At 40.3% G+C, this 25,507-nt stretch overlaps 1 protein-coding gene across 5 annotated transcripts in view; it reads right to left on the bottom strand.

Annotated features, from left to right (window-relative positions):
• The window catches only part of PTPRM (protein tyrosine phosphatase receptor type M), a 929,698-nt gene that overhangs the window by 139,473 nt on the left and 764,718 nt on the right, over positions 1 to 25,507 (bottom strand). For all 5 annotated transcript variants that reach the window (XM_073550942.1, XM_073550938.1, XM_073550940.1 and 2 more), the window contains 3 exons: positions 22,598 to 22,685; positions 18,739 to 18,815; positions 3,080 to 3,116 (listed from right to left, as the gene is read on the bottom strand). In XM_073550942.1, coding sequence (XP_073407043.1) covers positions 3,080 to 3,116; positions 18,739 to 18,815; positions 22,598 to 22,685 — 202 coding nt within the window. The remainder of the gene's footprint in view (positions 1 to 3,079; positions 3,117 to 18,738; positions 18,816 to 22,597; positions 22,686 to 25,507) is intronic.

The raw sequence follows: 25,507 nt of genomic DNA, 5'->3' as shown, positions 1-25,507 counted from the left end.
ATATGTGAGTACGTGTGTGTGTATGTGAGGGTGTGTATGTGAGTACGTGTGTGTGTGTATATGTGAGTACGTGTGTGTATATGTGAGTACGTGTGTGTGTATATGTGAGTACGTGTGTGTATATGTGAGTACGTGTGTGTGTATATGTGAGTATGTGTGTGTGTATATGTGAGTATGTGTGTATGTGAGTACACCAGGGTATTCAAATATGGCGGTTGGTGTACTTCCGGTGCAGCGCAGTGGATTCTGGGATTCGGGGACATCCAAACGGAAGTGGATGACAGACAATTTAAGGCAATTATATATATATAGATAAAACGCAGCAAAGTTTCCTCTTGGCACTAAGATGGCAACAATCATAGGACATACACCACAGCTCAAAGAGCAAATACTATATCAAAGAAAATGATGCAAAAACTAAAATTTAACTTTGAAAAAATGCTCAAAATCACAGACCAACATTAAAAATATAGTCCTAAAATGTGCCCTATTGGGTAGCTACAGCAGCATCAGAATAGAATACTAATGGTATTAAACACGTCAGAGGTAACAAAAAAGATTTTTCTTACCCCCTCTAACTAGGTATAGCACTACTTTTTCTAGTTCTCCATATGAAACCTCACGGTACTCAAAAATCAGGCTGGACCACTTCCAGAGGCTAACTGTAATGGATGCCCTAAAATAACCCATTGTTTCTCTGTACATGTTTTTTCAGAAAGACAATGAAGGAGTGTAAAAGTCTGTTTACATGGATCAACTGGATGACAATACGATCGCCTATTGGTAGACTTTTACCGATCAGCAATTGTTCAAATTCCTGGTTACAAAGGCAGACCAAAGTAAGTGATGCACACTGAGCGTTCTATGGTCGGGCACTCAGTGCACTTAGGCTGTCATAGTTTTCAGCGGCGCGAGTCCTGTTTACACAGGATGAGGCATCGCCAGAACTAAAATAAAGAAATAATTTCACTTGGTGAAAGAGCGATTGGCTTGTTCATCGAGTGATCGGCAGCCTGTTTACACGTCAAGATAATGGTGAAACAAGTGGTTATAACAACACTCTTTTTACAATTATCTTGCAGAGTAAATGCTGCTTAAAGACGTTGTCCACTATTCAGACAACCCTTTCTCAATCACTATGTTTCCCCTCAGTAAAACAATAAGGCCAGGGTAACACTTGCGAGTGCAATGCGAGAAACTTGCGCGTCTCTCGCCTCAGTCTCTCGCGGTTCGGACCGGAGCATTCAGCTACATAGAAAGTCATGCAGCCGCACACTCCAGTCCCGAGTGCCGGGTATTGAGGTGAGAGACTCGCGCGAGTTTCTCGCATTGCACTCACCAGTGTGACCTCGAGCTTACACTTACACTCACGTTTAGTGCCACCACCATTTTAGCAGTGACAGCAGTCAAACATTAGGATTGGCTGTAGCGGTAACGTGATACAAAAATGTCACGTAACTCACTGAGAACAGTAGCGGCATTGCAGGAGGTGAGTATACTTTGTTTTTATTTTCTATAGGGCACTAAATTGATTATGCAGGGGGTGTCCAGTAGTGCACAGCCCTTTCATTATTAAGCAGAGAAAGTTTCAAAAAGGATTATACAGCCATTCTTATGCATATTTGCAAGGTAAGTATATCAGTCTAATCAGGTCTAAGAGATCGATTTAATAATAGATGAAGTTTATATTGTGAAATCTGGTGACAGATCTAAATTACGTCAATCACCAAGTTTTCTACTTATTAATGAAAACATCTTGCATTAGCAGCAATGGCTAAGGTTGTAGGTGTCACTAAGACCTAGTAAGCACAAAGACTTTTGTAGGCGTACTTGGAATTGGCTGCTGGGAAGTGATGATATGATCACCCAGCACATTTAGCAGTCAGTTTAGTGTACCCCAATCCTTCTGGGCCATGTGGGATGGACAGTCAGAAGGTTTTGCTTGACAGCCAATCACTAGAGTTGGTCTGCAGACTAACTATGGTGGGTATGACAGCAAATGGGGTGCACAGTGCCATATTCCTTTATAAGGGTCAACATTGTTAGCTATTATTAAGAGATGCTTGCATAGTATTTGCAATATGTATCTATGTATTTTTTTCTATCACCTGCATGCATTTAAGACTCAAGGAGTGGGCTAGCATGGGCACAACTATCAGGTATACATAGCAAATTGTTTCCTTTCTTTATTTTAATTCATAGACAAGATATCAATTTGAACATAGAATTCAGAGAAGTACAAAAGTAGCGACTGGTTAATGAATCCTTCACACGGGTATTTATGGAGGGCCAGATTATGATACCATTTAAAAATGGCTGTAATATCGCCCGTGTATTAACAGGCCTCCTATGTATTTTCTTACAGCTCTGGGCGGTGTCATTGCTCTATTATTTGGTACTTAGTAAGTTGACAACTGGATGTTACTATTTGGGGACAAGTCCCTTCATAGTTTGGCATTGCATTACCAGGAGCAAAGACAGGAACAGCAAAATACGGACTTGTAAGAAAAAGGTTCTCCATAATCCATACTTCATGGAAAAAGAAAATACTTACTAAAAGAGGAATATTAGTAATAAAGGCAAGTCCTCTTTAAAGACCTATCTGGGCAATAGAACTTGAATTCCTTGAAGGAACACATTACATTTCCAAAGCAGGAGCAATGTATACAAGTAATACTAACATTGTCGTTACATTTTATTTGCACTTTCTAGAGCTGCATGGTCCATTAAATGGGAAATAAAGTACATACTGTGTTTATTAACATGCACCAGATTTTTCGGCTTCTCAACTCGAGGAACGATCACCGAGCATTAGGAACAAAGCAGGGTTGTAATTATACTATTTTCTACAAACGGCGCTGACAATTTAATTGTGCACTGGGTATATTGCAGTGTGGATAAGTAAACGTTTCTACATGAAACTCACTGCCAGAAATAATGCTATGTTACTGCACTTAACACAACCTTGTCTTAGGAAAGTTATTTTACATGTCGCTGAGTAAATGCAGAGTACACATCAATGTAAGTAAAAAAAGAAACAAGACATATAGACATTATGGAGTCAAGGAATAGAACTTACCCTGAGTGGCGATGTAGTGATTTGGTCTGTGATAGCCCTAAAATCAGAAGAAAGAGGAGATCTGTAAAATCCGTCATGTATTTGCTGTCTATGACTAAGAGTTAGAGCAAAGCAGACTTCATTATAGAGCAATAGACACCAGTAAGACCACCACAGACTACAGCAGCAGGTAATAATAATAATCTTTATTTATATAGCGCCAACATATTCCGCAGCGCTTTACAGTTCAACAGTTTCAAACACAACAGTCATAAGTAATAACGCTAACAATACAATAATTAAAGCGAAATAAGACGACCCTGCTCGTGGGAACTTACAATCTACAATGAGGTGGGGGCGATACAAAGCACAGGTTTGTATTTACAATGATGTATTTACAATGATGGTCCAGCCATCTTCAGGGGGTGGGGGATAGATGGAGATAGTGAATGGGCTACACACACAAACACACAAGCATAAAATGACTTTAATTACTGAATGTGATAGGCCGCTCTGAACAAATGTGTTTTGAGCGAGCGCCTAAAACTATGCAAATTGTGGATGGTCCTAATATCTTGGGGTAGAGCATTCCAGAGGATTGGCGCAGCACGGGAGAAGTCTTGGAGTCGGCAGTGGGAGGTACGGATTAGGGCAGAGGTTAGTCCAAAGTCATTTGCAGAGCGCAGTGGTCGGTTAGGCCGATAGACAGAAATGAGGGAGGAGATGTAAGGGGGTGCCGCACTGTGGATAGCTTTGTGGGTGAGAACAAGTACTTTGAATTGTATCCTGTAATGAATGGGCAGCCAGTGTAACGACTGGCGAAGAGCGGACGCGTCCGAGAAACGATTAGCCAGATGGACAACCCTGGCTGCTGCATTAAGGATGGACTGGAGAGGTAAAAGGAAGAGGGGCTGAGTCAGGTTGAATAAAGTGAGCACTTCATTTTGGTATTCCTGTAGGTCATAAAGGGGTTTTCTAGGAAAACGTTTTTTTGGATCGGCTTGGGCAACGTGAAAATAACAAATTCATAAGCTGCTCACCTAAAGGGGATGTCACACTAAGAGATATCGCTAGCAATATCGCTATAACTTGTGACGTTATAGCGATATTGCTAGCGACATCGCTATGTCTGATACTTACCTACGACCGGCTCCCCCGCTGGTAATCGCTGATCGCGTGAGAACGTCCAGGACCGTTTCTCGTCGTCAGCTTCCTGCGGCGCTTCCTGCTGTGATGACGAGCGACGCGTGGACGCGGGTGGGAGGACGCAGGATCGCCGGGTGTGACAGGTAAGTAGCGACCCCCGTCCCCAGCGATGTCGCTGGTGAGATCTGCCTGTTTGGCAGCTCACTAGCGACCACTTAGCGATGTACCAGCGATCCTGACCGCGTCATATCGCTGGTCGGGATCGCTGGTACATCGCTAAGTGTGACAGTACCTTTACTCTTCTCCTCCTTGAACAATGCCTCTGAGCTACTGCTTTGGTGACTATTTACAGGCTGCAGTCGTGATGTCATCACTGTAATTTGGGTGATGTCATCTCCACAAGGCACGTGATCACTGCAGCCAATAATAGTGATCCACAGCTCTGCTGATGTACACAGCAAATCAGATGAGCACAGTGGCTGGTTGTAGCAGAGATGTCCTGTACTGATAACGTCACCGCTGCAGCCTGTCAATAAAGATCAGAGTGGCTTCTGAGAGGTTGTGATGGATCAGGGGCAGGTGAGCAGCTTCTGAGCTTGATACATTCAAGAACCGCAAGCCTACTCACATAAAGAAAATCAGAAAAAGCCCCTTTGAAGCAGTTGTTGTGCAGTTGTAGATAACAATGGCTGCTTTTTTTTCTCCAGAAAATCAGGCAGACATAGTCCACATTTGTGACCCAGGTATTCAGACTTCAGTCTTAGGGAGGTATTCACACTAGACAAGTAGGACCCAGCAGATTTGAGACTACCTTGCCGTTGGCTGCTGGGCATGCATGAATTGGCCAAATTATGTGCTATGCATCTCATTTTTTTCCTAGTATCCAGAAGCAGTATTGCTATTCATATTTTATATATTTCATATTGACATGCTTTAGCACTACAGAGTGCAACTTTTTTTTGTTTACTTTTAGTTTATAGTCCACAGTTATGTCTGAAATTGCATCCTATCTTTTTTTTTCCGATGTCAATAATACAAGCTAATATAAAAGACTTATGATATCTTATTAGAAAAAATATACCTTTCCCCATTCATCTGTTTCATTTTTTATACTGCACTGATCATTCACTCTTAAAACTGCTCAAATCTGTAGCTTCTAGTGAATAGATTTGAGAGCTGCAAATAATGCCGGATATAAGTCATTTAATGGACATATTGTAAATAGTGTTAGTCCTCATGTACACATACATGACATCTTATACTGAAAAGTCACTTTAATGGGAACCTGACAGTGGATATATGACGTTGGCTGCATGATTTCTGCCATATATCTTTGACTTTGAAAAAAGACGGTGTTTAAGAGAAAAATACACTTTAAAAGCCTTCGGGGAGAAAGCCAAACAGGTAACTAGTGGAAAAGGCGGATCACCAGCGGCTTCTCCCCGCCCACTGTCAATGACTGACAGGTCTCTCCTTATACTTGCATATAGGGAGAGATCCATTACTCAAGGGCAGCGAGAGGCGAGAAGCTGCAGTGGTCCATGGCTAACATTTAAGTATTTTTTCTCTGAAATGCTGCAGTGTTTCAAAGACAAACATACGTAGCTGAGACCATAGAGCCAGTGTCTGATACATGCTGCCCGTGGATTAGACATTGTGTTTCAGGGGTCAGGTCTCCTTTATGAATGCGGATGAGCTGCAATACCGAACTTAACCTATGGAATGTGTATTGCTCGCATTAGCCTTTGTTCTATTGCTGGACAACCCCTTTAATTCTACTTAAAAAAAGAAAGGGACCAGGACCCATAGGACCATGACCTTTGCATTTTTGTTACTATCATTAATTAAAGTAATGGAAGATGAAGACCCAGTTAGACATCAGAGAAGTTCTGCAGAGTGCTGATGCTTACACTTACAGCCTTGTTCCAAATTATAGACAGAAAAAAACATCAGCACAAGTTGACAAGTATGTCGTTGCAATAAAGCTAAGCCTGGCAGGAGACAGAGTTCACAGGCTGAGATCTGGGGAGCTGTACATTCATTGCCTGCTTCATGGTTACAGCTCTCTCCATGAGATCTCAGGCAGGCAATGTTGGGACATGAGCTGAATGTTAAACACAACACATCCTTTAGAGACAGAAAATGGGACTAATTTCTGTCCTCTTTGAAGCTACTCACCACCTGCTGTCCTAAAGATACACAGTAATTTGTAGCAAGACGCATTGGCACTAATTAATGGCATGCTGCAGTTCAATGTGCAAAATAAAGCACACAAATATTAATAATTCCGAAACAAATAAAGTAATTGGTCCCCGCTGAACACTAAAAGGATGGGAACAAGGTCTATGAGTCAGCAATATTTGCTGAGCACGAAGAACTGCTGCCACAGCTAGAAAAGAACTCTGTTTTTGTAGACAGGAAAAACAAAACAGTATTTAGGAAAATGGTAAATGTTTAGAGCTCTGTCCTATTTTAGAGATGTAAAGACTGTGATGAAAACCGCACAAAGCAGCCAATATAGAGAGGCTTAGAGCCACGAGGAAGAAGTGCATCAATTACAGGTCCCCTCATTGGAGTCGTGTGAATATCACTAATAAGTGGGCAAATGTGGGATATATGCAATAATTTAGCATCAGTCACATAGGCCCATATTGGCCGGGGGACTATGCACATGGGAAAGACATCTAGAACATTTTGTGCATGCTACAATAGTGAGCGTGCAATCTAGAATGATCTGCTATTATAAGCCTGCACAGTGTGATGGAAAAGTTGAGGGATGAAAGTAGGGACCATATTACAAACTGATCACTTCATCTTGAAAAAGGTATACATGAGTCCAACCTGAGGTTTCCACACCCAACATGCTCTTGAACTTAGTATTTTTACATACATTTCTATACTGTTCCTATTAGTTTAAATGGAACCTATCACCAGGTGTATCCCATATAAAGTAGGATAACCACCTATTAGCATACTGGAATGCTGTAAAAAACAGTCCCCAATCCAGTCTGGTCTGATAGGTGTCTCTAGTCTTGATCCGGCGCCTCTTCTTGTGATGCCATCCTCCTTCCCTGCTTCCTGTGAATGATGCATACTACGTCATCCAAATAGTGTCCAATCGCACTCCTGCGCAAGCGTACTTCTCTCTGTTCTGCATACCAGTACTGTAGTGTGCATGCACCGGGAAAGGCCAAAGGGCGCCAATGACAGAATTAAAGCCGACGCATGCACACTACAGTACTTTGCTCTGCCCCAGGCATGGAAGACAGAAGTGTGTCTGCACAGGAGCACAATGAAGGACACTGTGTTGATGATGTAGGATGCATCACCCACATAAAGCAGGGAAGGAAGACAATGATCGCAAAAAGGGAGAAGGCACAGGATCAAGACTAGAGACTTCTATTGGACCAGACAGCCCTGTCTGTGAATATAGTAAAAAGTATTTCCTGGAATTTGCAGAAGGAATTGGGGACTTTATTACAGCATTCCAGTAAAAAATGCCCTAATGGTGGTGGCCGTATGGGGGAAAACATGTTCACTTTAAAGGCAGGTGCAGACGAGCGTATATTCTCTCATCTGAGAGAATTATGTTGATGTGATAAGGGTGTGTGCACACGCTGCGGAATGCTCTGCGGATTTGTCCGCGCTGACTTAGTAAAATCCGCAGGTCAGAAGATCTGTGGTTTATCTGCGGATTACCCTGCGGTTTTGCATCTCTACAATGGAGAAGAAGGTAAACCGCAGCAGAATCCGCAGAAAGAATTGACATGTCATTTCTTTCTGCGGATTGAAAACCGCAGCATAACCGCGCGGAAAAATCTTAACCGTCTACACTGCGGTTTTCGTTTTCTATAGGTTATAATGCTACTGTACGCCGCAGCAAAATCCGCAGCATGTGCACAGACCCTAAGAGTTTGATCAGAGTGTGATCATAGTGTAATCCAAATCTCTCATATGAGAAGATGGAGAAAAACTGGCACTTTGATTGACGGTTCACTGAACACAGGCAAGCTGAGAGCTGTCAATCAAAGTGCTGGGGAGTGATTACAATACAGTGAGCATTGCCTGTAAATGCTCTTTGCAACGCCCCTATTACTGAAAGCGAGAGCTCCTGGGAGTATATCAGTTAATCTTCTCCTGAACTGTCCTTTCAGTAACGTGGCAAGGCAGAATTTTAATTCTATTTAATTGCAGATTAAGCCTATATCTGCAGGTAAAATATTTTTTGCACATGTTGGGTTGCCTTTAATCCCTAAACCTTTGTCCAGTTAAATCAGGTATGCATCGAAAAATCCACAGCATATTACAGAGCCAGTGTTGTACATAAGCTTTTATGAAAAATCGTAGCATAAATTGACTGGTGCTGTGGAATATTCATTGCAGATTTCATCCTTTCAAAAGCCAAAATTGTCTTATTTAATTACATGGGAAACCTGAAGGGAACCAGGAAACTTGGAGATATATAGCAGCCAAACAGACTTTCGCCCTAAATAAAGAAATATCATAAAACATAAAGAATGCCTGTCATTTCAGTTGTCTTTTCAGAATAAGCTGGCAATGTGTGCACATGAGAACTAGCACTAGTTTTGCCCATTATACGATTTGTTTAGGGCATTGCCCCTAAGCGAGTTTTATCCCTGATTGTCAGATTTCTCTGAGCTGCTGGGTAGAGACCAACTACCATGAATTCTCTCATACATGGGAGTTTCTATAAGGTTACATGTCTCATAGTTCTTAGCCTGTTTCTTCTAAAATGTACATACTGTCTCCAGGTGTTTGGCAATAGAAACATAGGGGTTTTTTTTCCAAGATTGCAGTGACATTCCAGAGGGACACACAGATAGGGCCCAAGGTTTTATTAGAACCAGCAATGTTCCTCTGTGACTAGGCATTCATCCTAAATTCCCGTCATATTTCTCAGTATTGTTTTTTTGACTTATAGGAATAGTTGAGAGATTATAATTACACCAGTATAACTATTAGATAGCTTTAGAAAATTAGTTTTCATGCTTCCATGATAAATGGGTTTGTAGTCAGCCCTTAGTTCACATTTATGCATTTATTTTATTAATTATAAATTAAAGCAGATTTGCAATAGTGAAGTCCACATGGAAATCTTTATGGAAAAACTCATAATAATTTATGATTGCGATCGCATCGGGTGTTCCATAGGTTTAGCTGGACATCTACCTCTGGTATTAGCTGTATCACATACTCTTCAGATGATTTTATTATCTGACCTTTAGTAAATGTAATGCAGATATGGAGCCCGAGGGGCATGATTAAAAAAGAAACCAAGTCATGACGTCCTGCCCAGTGTACATGCTCCTCGGAGTTCTTACTTTGTTGCCATCAGAGTTGCTCCCTATTACTCTTCGCTTTGCTGTCTCAGTAAGGCTAGTTTCACACTAGCATTTTTTTTTGGCGCTGCGCCTCGTGCGCATACCAAACGCATGCAAAAAACGCATCATGCGTTTGCTGTTTTTCACGCATGCAATTTAACCAGTTTGTCACCATGTTAACTGAAAAAACGCATGCGATTTTAAACGCATGTGTGCGTTCCCATAGACTGTAATGCTGTTTTTTTGCGCATTCCGTGTGCTAACGTGCGCATGCGTTTTTTTGAGACAGGTCGGATGGACCAAAAATGCAACAGGTTCCGTCCGGCACGCCTAGGCACACACTACAAAAAACGCATGCGCACAAAAACGCATACGAACGCGTGCATGCGCTAGACCATGCACACCCATGTTAAATATAGGGGAGCAATGCGCATGCGCACGATAGCACACAAGGCGCAGCGCTAAAAAAAGCAAGTGTGAAACCAGCCTAAAGGGCCTGTCACACTAAGCGATATCGCTAGCAATATTGCTATAACATCACTGGTTTTTGTGACGTTATAGCGATATTGCTAGCGATATTGCTATGTGTGATACTTACCTCCGACCGCTCCCCCGCTGGTTATTGCTGATCGCGCGAGAATGTCCTGGGCCGTTTCTCGTTGTCAGCTTCCTGCTGGGCTTCCTGTGGCGCCGATGAGCGACGCGTGGACGCGGGCGGGAGGACGTCGGGATCGCCTCGTCTGACAGGTAAGTAACGACCCCCGACCGCTGCTATGTCGCTGGTGAGATCTGCCTGTGTGGCAGCTCACTAGCGACCACTTAGCGATGCACCAGCGATCCTGACCGCGTCATATCACTGGTCAGGATCGCTGGTGCATTGCTAAGTGTGACAGTACCTTAATGGTGTAGTGGGGAAAATAACTGAGGCTTCTACAGATACAGTACAGTTTGTCTTTATTAGATCTACTTGATCTTCTAGGTGATAATCAGATCCCAAATATTGCAACATCCTCGTATCTAAGGAGGATTTCAGCATTCAAAGGGAGTCTGACAGCACAGAATGACTGTTCAAACCAAGTAGAGGCACTCAGTGCATCATGGCAAACACCTTCCCACCTTCTTGTTTTCCCTCTATTTCTACCCATCCCCCAACCTTTCATTGGTAACTCTTACTTTATAGAGTCAAAGGAGGGCGGAGATAGATGGGAAGGTGCACTTAAATGTTTGGCCATGCCAAGGGAGCACTGAGTGCCTGTACTGGGCTTGAATTGTCATTTGAAGGTTCAATAGACTAAGGCTCATCTGAGAAAGGGCTTTGAGGTTGGACAGGCAGGTAAAGGTCAATGGCAGGTGCAATGCATCCTGGGAAGTTAGGGAAACAATGTTCCAGCATCTATTGTGCTGTCAAAATGCAGATTAACTGAAACTGTCAACTCAAAAAGAGCAGGCAAAAAGTCATAGAGTATGTGATCTGGGACAGTTCCTGCGCATATTAGACTCGTATATGCACCTAATGACATTTTAACAATGCTTTGACTTTGTTTTCGGGTTAAATGACAGTATTATTTACTTCATTATTGCATGTATTTGTAATTTATGAATTTTTAAGTTTTGAAGCTAGTAATTATGTTTTTAGCTTTGCTTTTACAAAACAGAACCAACAATATGGCAATAGTTTCATGTTTATTTATTGATGAATGTTTGCCTATAACATATGGAGTGGAGAATTTATCTTTGAATATATATTTTTTAATTTATATAAATTTTTAAATATACACATCAAATTATGTATATTTGTGAATTTGTGTGTGTATAAATAGCACTTTTTTAAACAATGATTATATCCCAGAAGGTGTAATATGTGCTTTTGTTGATTATCTCACTATACTTTATTTACCATAATCATTTAGGCACATCCTAAATCCCGAGATCTTGGTGCCGAGATCTCCATCTGCGCATGCAGCTCCCCCCGGCGGCCATTTTCCCAGAGTCCACCACATAGGAAACTATGGAACTGCAGGGGCTCTGGCCTTTCACAATATATTAACAGAACCTCCGTAGTATCGGAGACACCCGAAGCAGCACCGGACACCCCTGCAGCACCGCCAGAAACCCGCAGCGGCACGCCGCACATCGGAATACCCCCTCATCCCAGCCTGCGGCCTGCAGCATCACCCCACTCCTGCCTCCTCCAGCAGTGACCCTGGGACCCCGCTTCACCTCAGCCACCACCCCCGATAAACAATAAGCATGGATTATAAGAAGCACCACCATTTTAGTAAAAAAAAAAAAATTTTTTCTATTTTTCTCCTCAAAATTTGAGGTGCGTCTTATAATCTGAAAAATACGGTATATTGACATGAAATTCTCACCAGATGTTGGCAACAATCCACACAATTAATGGACAAATGTACCAAAACATTTTCATACAAATCTGCTGCCATCTACCGGGATGAAGAAGATGAAATGAAGGTGGTATTTCAGCAAGGCAATGATCCCAAACACACAGTCAAGGAAACTCTCGATTGGTTTCAGAGAAAGAAAATAAAGCTGCTAGAATGGCCAAGCCAATCACCTGATGAATTCAACAGAAAATTTATGGAAGGAACTAAAGCTCAGAGTTCATAGAAGGAGCCCAGGAAACCTTCAGTATTCAAATGTTTATGTGGAAGAGTTCGCCGATATCACACCTGAGCAATGCATGCGACTACTTTCTCCATACAAGAGGCGTCTTGAAGCTGTCATCACCAACAAAGGCTTTTGTATGAACTATTAAATAAATTTCAGCAAGCATGTTCAATACTTTTTTCCCTATGTCATTTCTCATTATTACACATAACTTAATTTATGAACATCTATGATTTGATTTTTTTGCCTGTGTGGATTGGATGAGTGGTTACTGACATCTGGTGATTATTTTATGTCAATTGCACCTTTAGAAATATATTTAATTAGAAAACTAGTGACGTGTTCAATACTTATTTCACCCATTATATAGAAATTTACATATTTAATCACCCTTTTTTCCTATGTTAAAAATAAAGATATAAATAATGCCAGTTATTTTTACCACTAAGGTGATAAAAAATTAACAACTTTAGTATAATCATATAGATAATTTTTTTTTTTAGCACACAATGAACGCTATAAAACTCAAATAAAAAAAAGCATAATTTGCAGTTTTTTCCTGCATTTTTAATTTTTTCCTATTTTCTAGTACATTGTATGATAAAATGGATGGTGTCATTGAAAACTAAAACTCATCCTGCAAAAAACAATGCCTAATAAGGTTTTGTCCACAAATTGAGAAAATAGATATTCGGCAACGTTGTGTGGAAGAATACCCTGGATGTCTGCTCATACATTTTTCACATTAATAAAAAAACACCTTAATCCCACTTGGAACGGGTGCTCAATTCCATATTGAAAAAACAGAACATTTCGTTGTGGAGAAAGAGAAAAAGCAGGATGGCACTCACCGTTCATATGAATCAAATCACTTTATTTCACATACACAAGGCATCGGCATAGGCACGGGAGCAATGTGCTGGAAGACGGACAACAGCCGTTTCGCGCTCAATACGCTTCAACAGGTCCTATGCTCAGAATACAGGTAATGCAAATAAAACACATGTGTGAATAATAACTCCTCCCCTTCACCTGAGCATGTCTTGTGACTCCTCTACCAATAAAACTCTTTAATGAAAAAAAACAAAAAAACACAAGAAGATAAAAAAACATTTCCCTCTACAGCACTATAATACAATTAAAAATGTTTGATATTAAATATTCAAAGGAATACAGCCATATCTACCTTTTCATTTAACCCTAATGGACCTGTGGCTTTAGTGTGGAGAATCCATCTAGCTTCAACCTGCAAAAGACGCTTATCATGATTCCCTCCATATTGCGGTGCAGAAACTCTTTCAATACCAGCAAAACGCAGTGCCTCCGCATTTCCACCATGGAATTTCCTCATGTGTTCTATAAGTCTGGGGACACAAGATAAACGGAACAATTGGCTGGAATCCAGTAGTCCAGTAGGGAACTACAAGTGCAAGAATTGTCCTTGGTGCCCCTTTAAGCTGAGTGGAAAAACTGTAAAAATGGGATCTGTGTATCACGAGGTAAAAGAATTTATCTCATGTAAAACTGCCTTTGTGATTTATGTCCTATTTTGCCCATACGGTTTTTTCTACATTGGCAAAACAATTCGGCCTCTTTACATCAGGTTTAGAGAACATTTTAATTCAATTACCACAGGAAAAGGAGTCACTAGACTTATAAAACACATGAGGAAATTCCATGGTGGAAATGCGGAGGCACTGCGTTTTGCTGGTATTGAAAGAGTTTCTGCACCGCAATATGGAGGGAATCATGATAAGCGTCTTTTGCAGGTTGAAGCTAGATGGATTCTCCACACTAAAGCCACAGGTCCATTAGGGTTAAATGAAAAGGTAGATATGGCTGTATTCCTTTGAATATTTAATATCCAATTTTTTAATTGTATTATAGTGCTGTAGAGGGAAATGTTTTTTTATCTTCTTATGTTTTTTTTTCATTAAAGAGTTTTATTGGTAGAGGAGTCACAAGACATGCTCAGGTGAAGGGGAGGAGTTATTATTCACACATGTGTTTTATTTGCATTACCTGTATTCTGAGCATAGGACCTGTTGAAGCGTATTGAGCGCGAAACGGCTGTTGTCCGTCTTCCAGCACATTGCTCCCGTGCCTATGCCGATGCCTTGTGTATGTGAAATAAAGTGATTTGATTCACATGAACGGTGAGTGCCATCCTGCTTTTTCTCTTTCTCCACAACCTAATATGGTTTTGTGCACAGAAAAAAAAAGTTAGAAGTTGGAGGAAGTGGAGGAAAAAAAACGGGAAGGAGTTAACATGTAAGTTTACCAATGTCGAGGTCCCAAGTTTATGATGCTGTTGCATGAAGTGATACTATAGCTTTATCATATTAGTTCATATACTGTATATTCAAAACTCCTCACACTAGGAAACTACAGCAACGTCACAAAGTTTATTTTCATGAGTTACTGAATGGTAGTCAATTTAATACCTTAATAATGGTCCTTTCCATGCCACCGTTGTCTGCGGAGGGCAGCTGTAAAAACATTTTGGGGCAAACAAATAGACAAAATCTATCTCCTGAGGACATGTCCTCCATGACTTAAAGGGAATCTGTCCCCCCTTTTTTGAGATATCATATAATGATATCATTCAATTGTGTGTCACATAAGGATTCTCTTAGTACTTTTGCTTCCCCCTGACCCCGGCACCTTTCATGCATAAATACCTTTTTTATATCGGTTCAGATGTATGTAAACTGCCGCTGTCCGGTCCGCTGGGCGGGGCTTATTCACCTGCTCCCCCCTCCCTGTCTTGCTCTACGCATTTCTTCTTGTCTAGAGCAAGACAGGGAGGGGGGGAGCAGTTGAATAAGCCCCGCCCAGCGGACCGGACAGCGGCAGTTTACATACATCTGAACCGATATAAAAAAGGTATTTATGCATGAAAGGTGCAGGGTCAGGGGGAAGCAAAAGTACTAAGAGAATCCTTATGTGACACACAATTGAATGATATCATTATATGATATCTCAAAAAAGGGGTGACAGATTCCCTTTAAAAGATTGTCCTCCTAGTATTTCACCCGTGAATGCCCAGTTGGCTCAAGAACAGTAGAGCCACCACATAAGCTAAGGATGCATGGAGTCCTTATGTGAAATGTATGACTATGTTGAAAATTAAAAATACTTCATATCATTTAATTTTGTCTAACTCTGAGTGAATCATATTTCTGTACATGGCTATTAATCTATGAAGGTGACAGGTTCACTTTGATAATGTGTTCACATTAAGCTATTTGGATCATAGACCTGAAATTATACAAAATTTGCTATTCTTCAAGGTTCACAGATAGGTCACCATAATAACCAGGCAGCTGTTATCACCGAATGTAAAGTCTAATTTGAATTCAACAGGAATTATAGTAAAGTGTTAGCCATTTCCACCTCCGCCTTTAACTGCTTAGTACAGACAGCCATTTTTCTCACAAAGCAACTAACTGCCTCTAAATACTTATGCATATTTACACTGAGTGTCCCATTATTTTCAATTAGAATTTCATATTAATTGATTTATCTATAAACTTCCCATTTCTCAAAACAGTTCATTCCAATGTAAAACATTCAGTTAACATGATGCAATAGGAACAAAGAAGTGCTGCTGAATAATTAAGGGGTTTACATATTTCATGAAATGGCTTGCTTGCATTAGAAGCATTGGTTAACAGCTGCACACTCCTTTGAAGGGAACTTAAAAGTGCAGAGATGACAAGAGATTGCAAATCACAGCATTAGGAATTACATAGTTTTGTCGCATTAATATGCAAGCAGCTTTCTATTTAATGAAGAGTCATGCCAAATTGGTGACACAAGAGAGACAAAACATTTACTTTTACTTTGTCCACACTTGTGTCGGGAGGGAGGGTAAACTGTCTGGAGGCCACCAAGCTGAGACACCACAAAAATAGAAATATTGTCAGAACTATTTTTGCCTAACAATTAAATATAAACCCTCCTTTATACACTCTAAGAGTCCATGTTGGGCAATAAAAACTTCATTGTGTCACAGCTGAAAGCAAAGTCAAGTATGGTTCTGCTCTACAGGATGCAAGCTTTTATGAAAGTGGTTGGTTCATCGGGAGTTTCAACATTTATTATCTCTTCCTGGGATAAGTGATAGCTGTATGATCTCTGGAGGTGCTACCAATGGGACCCTCACCAATCATGAGAACTTTGTCCCACATTTTCTAATTGGGTGGATCGGTGATCAGGCACGTGTGTTACTGCCCCATTCAATATCTATAGTTCTGACAGAGATTGAGCGTAGTGCTTTGTTATCTTCATCAGACCCATAAACCATGAATGACCAGTGGTGACCACTGTTTCACTTAAAGGGAACCTGTCAGCAGGATTGTGCACAGTAACCTGCAGACAGTGTCAGGTCGGCGCCGTTATACTGATTAGGCTGGAGTCATACACAACGAATAACAAATCGGTCCCATTTTAACGGTACGAAATCGCACAAAGAATTCTTGTCCAGGGATCCTTCTGTCATCCCATTTTCCGGCGATGAACCGATTTTATTCGCATCTAAGCATCAAATTGACATCCAATGTCAATGCCTGATGCTCTTTCTTGTTGACCTGGAGAAGTCTTGCGATTAAATCGCAAGTCACACGTGTGGTGCGTTTTCAATGCGATTTTTAATCGCATCCATAGACTTGCATTGTCGAATCTGATCTGAAAATCGGTGACAATTGCAGCATGCTGCGATTGTCTCGGTCCGAGGAACGGATGCGATTAAAAAATGCATGATGGGAGCAGAAACATAGAATAACATTGGGACGAATGCAATGCGATTTTTTATCGCATTGCATTCGTCCGATTTTATCGCTAGTGTGACTCCGGCCTTACAGTGATACTTGGGTTGGTGAAATCCATCTTGTGGTTGTTGTTTAATCTTTAAGTTAATGATATTCTTGTGCTCCGGGGGGGCATCTTCATGTGGTGCTCTGCTTAGGTATTCATACTAATGGCTTATGACAGGTCACTGATCCCTCAATGACCTGTCCCCTATTTTACATACTGAATATAATATGTATTGAACAAAAAAAAAATCACATTCATCAGGCAGGTGACGGAGGCAGCATGATCACATCTATAATGTGCATTATAATATTTTATTTAGTTATATACATTTATTCTGAAAAAATAGATTCTTTCTCAAAATGGCGCTGGCCGCGCCTGCACAGTAGCATCTATAGGCGATCCGATAGATGCTACTGCGCAGGTGCCATCTTAATGGAGAAAATTTATTTTTCCTCTAGCAAAATGGAACCTGCGCAGTAGCATCTGTAGGAGCGCCATTTTGAGACAGAATTTTTTTTTCAGAATAAATGTATATCACTAAATAAAATAGTTTAATGGATATTATAGATGCAATAATGCTGCAGTGTAGGCGCCGCCGCCTGCCTGCTGAACGTGATTTTTAAAAAAAAATTCATATTATATTCAGTATGTAAAATAGGGGATGCGTCATGGAGGGATCAGTGACCTGTCAGAAGCCATACAGATGAATACCTAAGAAGAGCACCACATGACGACCCCTCAACAGATCGCCCCGAAGCACGGGCATATCATTAACTCAAAACTGAAAATAAAAATTAAACAACAACCACAAGATTTCACACCCAGGTATCATTTTAATCAGTATAATGGCGCCGACCTGACACTGTCTGTAGGTTACTGTACACAATCCTGCTGACAGGCTCCCTTTAAAACAGGCTACAGTGAGACCTTCAGCAATTACGGTATACATTTATTACCAATCCTATGGATAGTGAATAAGCTTTAAATGTTGTTCAGGGGCCGACCAATTAATTAAAACTAATTTGAAAATGTAATGAGAATCAATCTATAAATTGCCTCGGGACCTAAACTAATCCACTATATCCATACCAAGAATCTGTTGTATGAGAGGAAAACAGTTTTATCCAACCAAGAATGTTAGCGTAATTGGGATCTGTACTTTCAACAAACTTTGCATAAATCAGTAGTAAATGAGAATACAAGAAACTTTATTACATATATCTTATCAGATAAATCTGTTGATTTTGTCACTTATGAGACACTTGTTTCCTCCCCCCCCCCGTCTCTGTCATGCTAAAGACCATTTTGGGGTGAATCTGCTTAATGAAAGGATGTCACTCCGCACAGATTCGCAATAGATGTAGGGAGAAAAGTAGAAAAAAAACTCCCTAATAAACAGAATAAACAGTATAGATATTGTATGTGACATAACTGCAGAGAAGAACAATTACCATCTGTTTCCTCATAGCCGTATATGTGGAGGTCACTTTGACAGTATCAGGGCTAGGTTTGAATTAAAGTGCTTGAAAGGGGCTAAAGTTACGGAAAATCGAAATTTTGGGCAAAAAGTTGACATAGCTCGTGAATTTGACTTTCAAAAGATTAGATCATCCATAACAGATACCCTTTAATTCTGGGGTAAAAGGAACATTTAAAACTAAAATGACAAGCAGAAATTCAGGAAGAACACAAGTGTGCCAACGATTCCCCAGACATATTATACGAATATAAGCCTTATGTACATACATCAATGTAGTTTCCGTTGATATAGTCAGAGCTGGATTCATCTTCAATGTTTTGCAGCCTCACACGGGAATGGTCATCTGCCGAAGAGACAAGATTACGCATTTCTACCAGTTTCAGAACATAAAAGGCTTTCTACTGAAAATATATGCAAAATGTAGAAAACGTTAACCAATATTTTAGCTTTTCACACAATGATTTATTGTGCAAGAAGGTAATAAACACTAGGAATACTTTATATTGCTTTCTCCTTCTGAAACACAAATATATTACGCTGTAAAAATAATTTAAGATGACATTCAGCGCTGCAGAATCTGTTTGCGCTATGTGACCAGTGGGTGCTAAATGAACAACTAACATCTGCATTTTATTCCAAAAGTATCTAAATACACATCTCAGATACTGAAGAAATAATATTATATAGTTCTTTACAAAATGAGACCAAGTTTTACAATACTGTGATACGTCCCAACCTAATGCATTTAATCACAGGATTTCGGATTGACAGTATAATTAATCATTCACTTTCAATAAGTACATTTTTGTGCTAAAACTTACCGGGAGTAAAACTAAACATTGAATTACAGTATATTCGCTACCAAAAAGTGTTAAAAATAGAAAATGGACTGGGTGTAGAGGACACTTACACTTTCATATTGTATGGAATTTGACCGGATTTGGTCACCTACTGTATTTGCGACTGCGATTTTGATTGTTATAGGCTATTTGTTTTATTGTTCTTTGTATGTTAAAAATTCCTTCAATATAAATCTTGAATTTGAAAAATAGTAAATGAACAAGTTGAATTATCAGGATTTTTTGACTTGTAGGGAACTGTAGAATGGATTTTGCAGAAGTTAGATCCTTGCACAATCCCAAAAGGTCTATTTGTCTCCTGGATTAAATTAAAATGGGTCTTGTCCAGGTGCTCTGGGCAAGCGCCTCTTACTCACTGTAATAAATTACTTTTCATCCTGGTGGCACAGTTCCTTATTGCGCCCTTCCTTGCGCTGCGATAAGATACAAGCTAGTTCCTAATGCACCACAGGGCTTAATTAAGCTCTTGTACCAAAAAGTCAACAATGTCAGCAAATGACATTTAGTCTAATGCAATACAGAAATCGAAAGATTTGTATTTAAAGTTATGTGCACGTCAATACATGTCTACGTTACTGAGAAGACGATGAATATGCAGAGAAAGAGAGAAAAAAGTTGTTATACTGATGCTCCAAGTTATGCAGGGATGTGTGGATACTAAATATTCCAACAGGGAGACAAGAAGTGAAACATATTCTATTGAGACTGAGAGGCACATTAATTATACTCCAAGCTCAGGAAGGCAAACCAAGAGATTGATTTTACATTAGTGCTGCTATGGTTCACAAAAGAAAATACCATCTGAAGGAGAGAGCTACAGAGTTTAGGTGATTCGCAGGACCTTGATCCAGCAGCAAAGTGGGTACTCCGTGGCAACTAGACTAGAGAACTACAACCTTCAAACTTCCTACCGGAGCCTCCTCTGATGAGTAGTCATAATGCACGTCATGAAGAAGCCATAGCATCGAGGGGGGCTACTATTCAGAAGATGCAAAGGTGATGCTAGCAGGTACTAGGCAGTTCGTAGTGATCTGGTCAGGCTGCCACTGAGTACTGACGTGGCCGCTGGATCAAGGTCCTGCAAATCGTTTTGCTCATACCTATTAGATAGAGAGATCAATTCTTAGACTTAAATCCGTTATCCAACAAGAATGAAGGTCCTGCACCTACCGTCCCTCATCATTGCAAAACAGTGAGTAGGAGTTTTAATGAAGCAATGGTTAGGCAATCACCATGTCACATTAATCAATGGCTGAAACAATCAAGCATTGTACTGTGTGTTTCTGTCAGCCCAATCGCCTATCTGAGCCACACAAGCTCGATCATTCAAAGTTCTTCTCACTCCAATTTTGTGGTGACGAGGATAGGGAAGTCTAGGACCTCAGTTCTAGTGATTGTTGGATCCCAGCAATGGGAACCTTAGTGATCAAATATGTGTGGCACCGCTCTATAATGAACAGCCCTACATTTGTCGTCCACTAGCGACGTAAATCCAGTGCTCCAACATGGCATGCTTCAGAAAGAACATATGTGAGTCTAGCATGTATGTATCTATAAGTATATACTGTAGATTGCAAAAAATAACATGAAGGACAACATCAGCCACATACCAAAAAGTAAAAACATCTAAGCATCTAGTAAATAATTCTCCAACTGACTGATAGCTTAGTATATTATTACTTACATTGTTATTGCTCTCACCTTTGTATATGCAATTTACACCCTAGCCCCTTAGCGATGACTGTCCTACATGTACAGCGGAAGTACAACTGTATGAGGTGGGCCCAGGAGCTGAGCCCCCTCCAAGCAGCGCAGGTACCAGATGTGTTATAGAGCTGACATCTGACAGTAACTATTGCATCGATGTCACCCTATAAATGACAGTCAAGTGAGACAATAATATTTAAAAGTCTTCAAGATGGCGATGGTCACTTCTAAGGGTCACTGGCACCCCACAAGATGTGATTGTGAAATGCCAACGGTTGCCATGGCAGCCGAGGGTCTTCTGAAGGCCTCATGTCTGCTGTGTGAGATGTGGTTGGATTTCAAAACAGACTGTCTATTTCACAATGCACTGCCATACTGTTGTCGAATTGTACTGTATAATGCTCATCGGCAGCACCTGGCATGTGACACAACAAAGTGCAAAAAAACAAAAAAATTGCCAGGGAATTGAAGAGGATCAGTCATCAGATCTCACAGTAAAAACTGTGTATGTGACTAAATAGATCTCTTAGACCTGAAGAGGCTGGTGTACTTACATTAAAAGTCCATGTCAGAATGGCTGTGTAATTCTTTATCAAAGTTTAAATCAATTTCAGCCCACCTAGCCTGACTGAAAGCTCTTCAGTGTCCCTACTCCCTGAGGCTGAGGCCTCACTGCTCAGTACAACCTGCAGTGTCAGTCAGGCTGGGTGGGTGGAAGCTGAATGCACTTGGACTCATGAACTCTCTCAATCTATAGCTGGACTCATACATTCTCATTTTAATATAAGTATTAAACCTACATTCTGATTTCAAAGTAAGTACACCAGTATCACCAGGTCAAAGATCGATTTAATAAAGTTTGCAGTTTGTATTGTGAAATCTGGTGACAGATCTGCTTTAAGTTGTCAGCCAAAACCTAAAAAAAAATCTATCCTTCTGATTTAATAATAGTTTTGTTATCTATGACTTTTCAGCACTTTCATTTCTTGTGGAAAAAGCTTTTTATCCCCTCTGAAAACATTATCATTAAAAGATAAAATGGACTCCGTTTTGCGAGTTCTAGCCTAATTGTCTTTACGACGAGAATGTTTTAAATACCGGTCTGCTCTTTGGACTCGGATGATTTATTTAACAGGCACAAAATTTGTAACCTTTTCTTCCGAACGATCCATGGATGTTTCACATTTGTAAAGGTTATAAATTTGCCTGTGTAATGAATTATTTAATTTCAGGCCTAAACCTTTCCGAGACTTAAAAATCCTGTAAGTTTAGACAAACAGATGCATAATTATCTAAGTGTTCTCAATAACGAGGAGCTAGATTAAAACGCCCCCAAAAAATTTGCTCCACCTTGACTCTCCAAAGGGTCATGGAGGGTTAATATAGATTTCATTTTCACACTTGAGCGCTCATTAAGAAAAGACAATCACGCTCAGGGGGAGGTTTAAATATAATTGTCCTCCCGATGCATGCTTGTAAACGTTCCCGGCCATTAGTATCAGAGGCGCCTCGGTAAGGGAATGATATGCAGCGCCCCTATCGCACTGTCAACACTTACATGCTATGATATTCCCATATCTATTCTTCATTCTGTTCTCATCCTTCTTTGCAGACTCCCACGGTGCTGACTGTCCTTCAAAGAAGCTCTAGAAAAAAATGTAAAAAAAAAAGTGTCACCAAACGTTATGCCACATAGAAGAAGGAAATAAAAAAGATGTATGTGTAGTCCAAGGTTAGGGGACGAATTACACCAATAACTTCTTAAAAAGGAAAAAAATGGCAGGTTGCCTGAAGTGATAGAAATGATTGCCTTGGCTGCTCACAATGATTTAATTATCTAGAGATCTATCCGAACAATCATGTCTGCTTCATTTGTGGAATATGCAAGGTGCAATTTATGTTGTCAGTATCGCATATGCCTTTCAAAGCAATACCACCCATGCTTTCTCTTTAGATAATGAGACTAGAACAAGCAATAATAGGGAGATAAATGGATATTCACAAAAAGAATATGATACGTTTCAACAATGTGCATGTAGATCAAGTCATAACAGAAGCCAACCAGCCTCCAGGGGTGGAATGAGAACTGAGAAATGATTGTCACGTATACCAACAATGCAGATTGTTACTTTAGAATAGTACAGAAAGAATACGTAGTATTCATCCAAAAAAGAGCTGCAAAACACCCATGAACACATACACGCGAAGTCAGTAGGGATATATTACATGTGCTGCAAAACAGTGCATTATTTGTGGCATATTGTTACAGTTTTGTTTTTTAGGTTGTTTGTGTTTTTCTTTTTACATAGATGTTGTCCTAAAGTCTTTGCAATAGAAATTATAAAACATACAAATACAAAGCCATATGGACGTAGCCAATACATAGGCTGACATCGGCAGGTTTCTGCAACTCACTAAAGGTTTTCTTACCCCAGTGTTCCCCAAACGATAGTGATCACAGCCCCCCCACAGCTCATGTTTTCAGGATTTCCTTACTATTACACAGGTGGTGGAAGTATCATCAAGGCCTCAGGAATTCTCTCACCTGTGCAACACTATGGAAATCCTGAAAACATGACCTGTGGGGGGGACCATGAGGACTGGAAAACACTGGTTTACACGGACTGACCGGCGTCACAATATGACCGCTATTCCTTAAATATTTGCAGGCCAGTGGCCATTTAAATGACTTCTTTCACAGGCTGACAGTGGTAAATGATGCGCAGGCTGTGCCGGGGAGCAGTTTCAGTCACTGGCTTACTATGCACTGAGCTGTGACTAAACCCGCGACTGAAAGCCCGAGCCTGCCGGGAAGAAAAAAAGGGACTCTGACTGCAGGCGCCAGGCAAGTGAAGAATGCTATTAGCTTGTAGATGAACCCCAAATCTGTAGGTTAATAGCGTTTTTTTTACATGACAGCTCACTTTAAGACTCTGCAGGAACCGTCCATACCACTCACTGGCAAACAAATAATGCTTTGTATTCATTTCCTGGATACAAGACATAATTTTTATTATTTGTTATGCTTTGCTTATATAGCGCTCTCATATTTCACAGTGCTTTACAGACATTACTATCACTGTCCCCAGTGGGACTCACAATCTAAATTCGCTATCAGTATGTCTTTTATCAAGACATGGGCAACCTTGCCAGACTTGACTTTTTTTTAGCGTTATTAACTAACTTTATTGCAATGTACAGCCCAATAGATAATCACATGGTAAACAATTCTTTAGAGCTGCCTTGCCATACATTAATAATAATGCATAGAGCACACAAGTTTCTGTAACGCTTTGTTGTATCAGAAGTAATAAATATGTGCTGAATATAACGTCTGTACAAGGTTATCATAATTATGTTTATAGAGAAACAGCTATTATTGCCTCCATAAAGTAGGCTTAAAGAATAAAAGAAAGAAGTATTACTATGCGGTGGCCTTCATTTAAGCCCTGAGTCACGTATAGTTATCATGCTGAATAACATACATTGCACCTAACACAGTAAACCCTTGCCTTTCAAAACTCTAGATGAACAAACATATCCTTACAACCACTCTTCTAATTTGTCCTAGTCTTTTTCCCACAATGGCAATATTTTACAAAGCACAGTATCTGCATGAGCAGTGTTATTATTAATATGTAGTATAAGCCCAGCATAATACGTTTCTTTATTGTATCTTTGTGTCTATTTTCATCTACTTCTGCCTCTCTGTGCATCCAATTCTACGTAACTGAGTACTCCTATTCTTACCTGCTAAAACTACATTTCCCAGCAGCACACTGCTTCTTCTCAGTGCTTCAGGCTCCTCTCCCTGCTCTCCTGTGTGCTTTCTGATATAGAGTAGACAGATAACAACATGGGCAATTTATATCTCTGTGGATGAGGTGATAATTTTGAATGTAGCTACTGTGACCCACTATTTGGCCAATAATCATTACTATTTCACTATTTACAAAATCCACATTTTATCACTGGTTCATGGGGATCTTCAGAGTATGATCATGTTCTCATCTGCATGCAAAGCAGAGCTGAACACAGAAAAGCTGAGCTGTGCTACACCATGACTGAGTAATTAGGGTGCAGTGATAGGGGTCTGGGTGATGTTTTGCTAAACAGGGTCATAGGTACATCTATTTTTCATGAATAAGACATCTTCATTAGGTGCAAATTCAGGGAGATTGTCAGGATAGGAATTGGTGAGATGTGTCACAAACCGACTATCGAATGTTTTGTTAGACAGGGTGAATAGGTGCATCTGTGCATGCTCGATGGACAACATTAGAACTGCTGGAGGACAGATTCAGTGGAAACAGAGGATAATCCGAAGTTGGGTGGCAGATTTAAGTCTGTACGTTAAGAAAAAAATCAGACCACATTATGATTATAGGAAAATATAATCTGTCCTTTAAATTTCCATGCCAGCAGAGAGACAAATCCATGGATCAATATTCTTGTAGGTTTTTTTTAG

The sequence above is a fragment of the Dendrobates tinctorius genome, unplaced genomic scaffold (assembly GCF_039654945.1).
Source record: "Dendrobates tinctorius isolate UK_male_01 unplaced genomic scaffold, ASM3965494v1 ptg000171l, whole genome shotgun sequence".
NCBI classification, from domain to species: Eukaryota; Metazoa; Chordata; class Amphibia; order Anura; family Dendrobatidae; genus Dendrobates; species Dendrobates tinctorius.
Note: the sequence above shows the minus strand (reverse complement) of the source record. Positions and strands in the feature narration are given on the sequence as shown.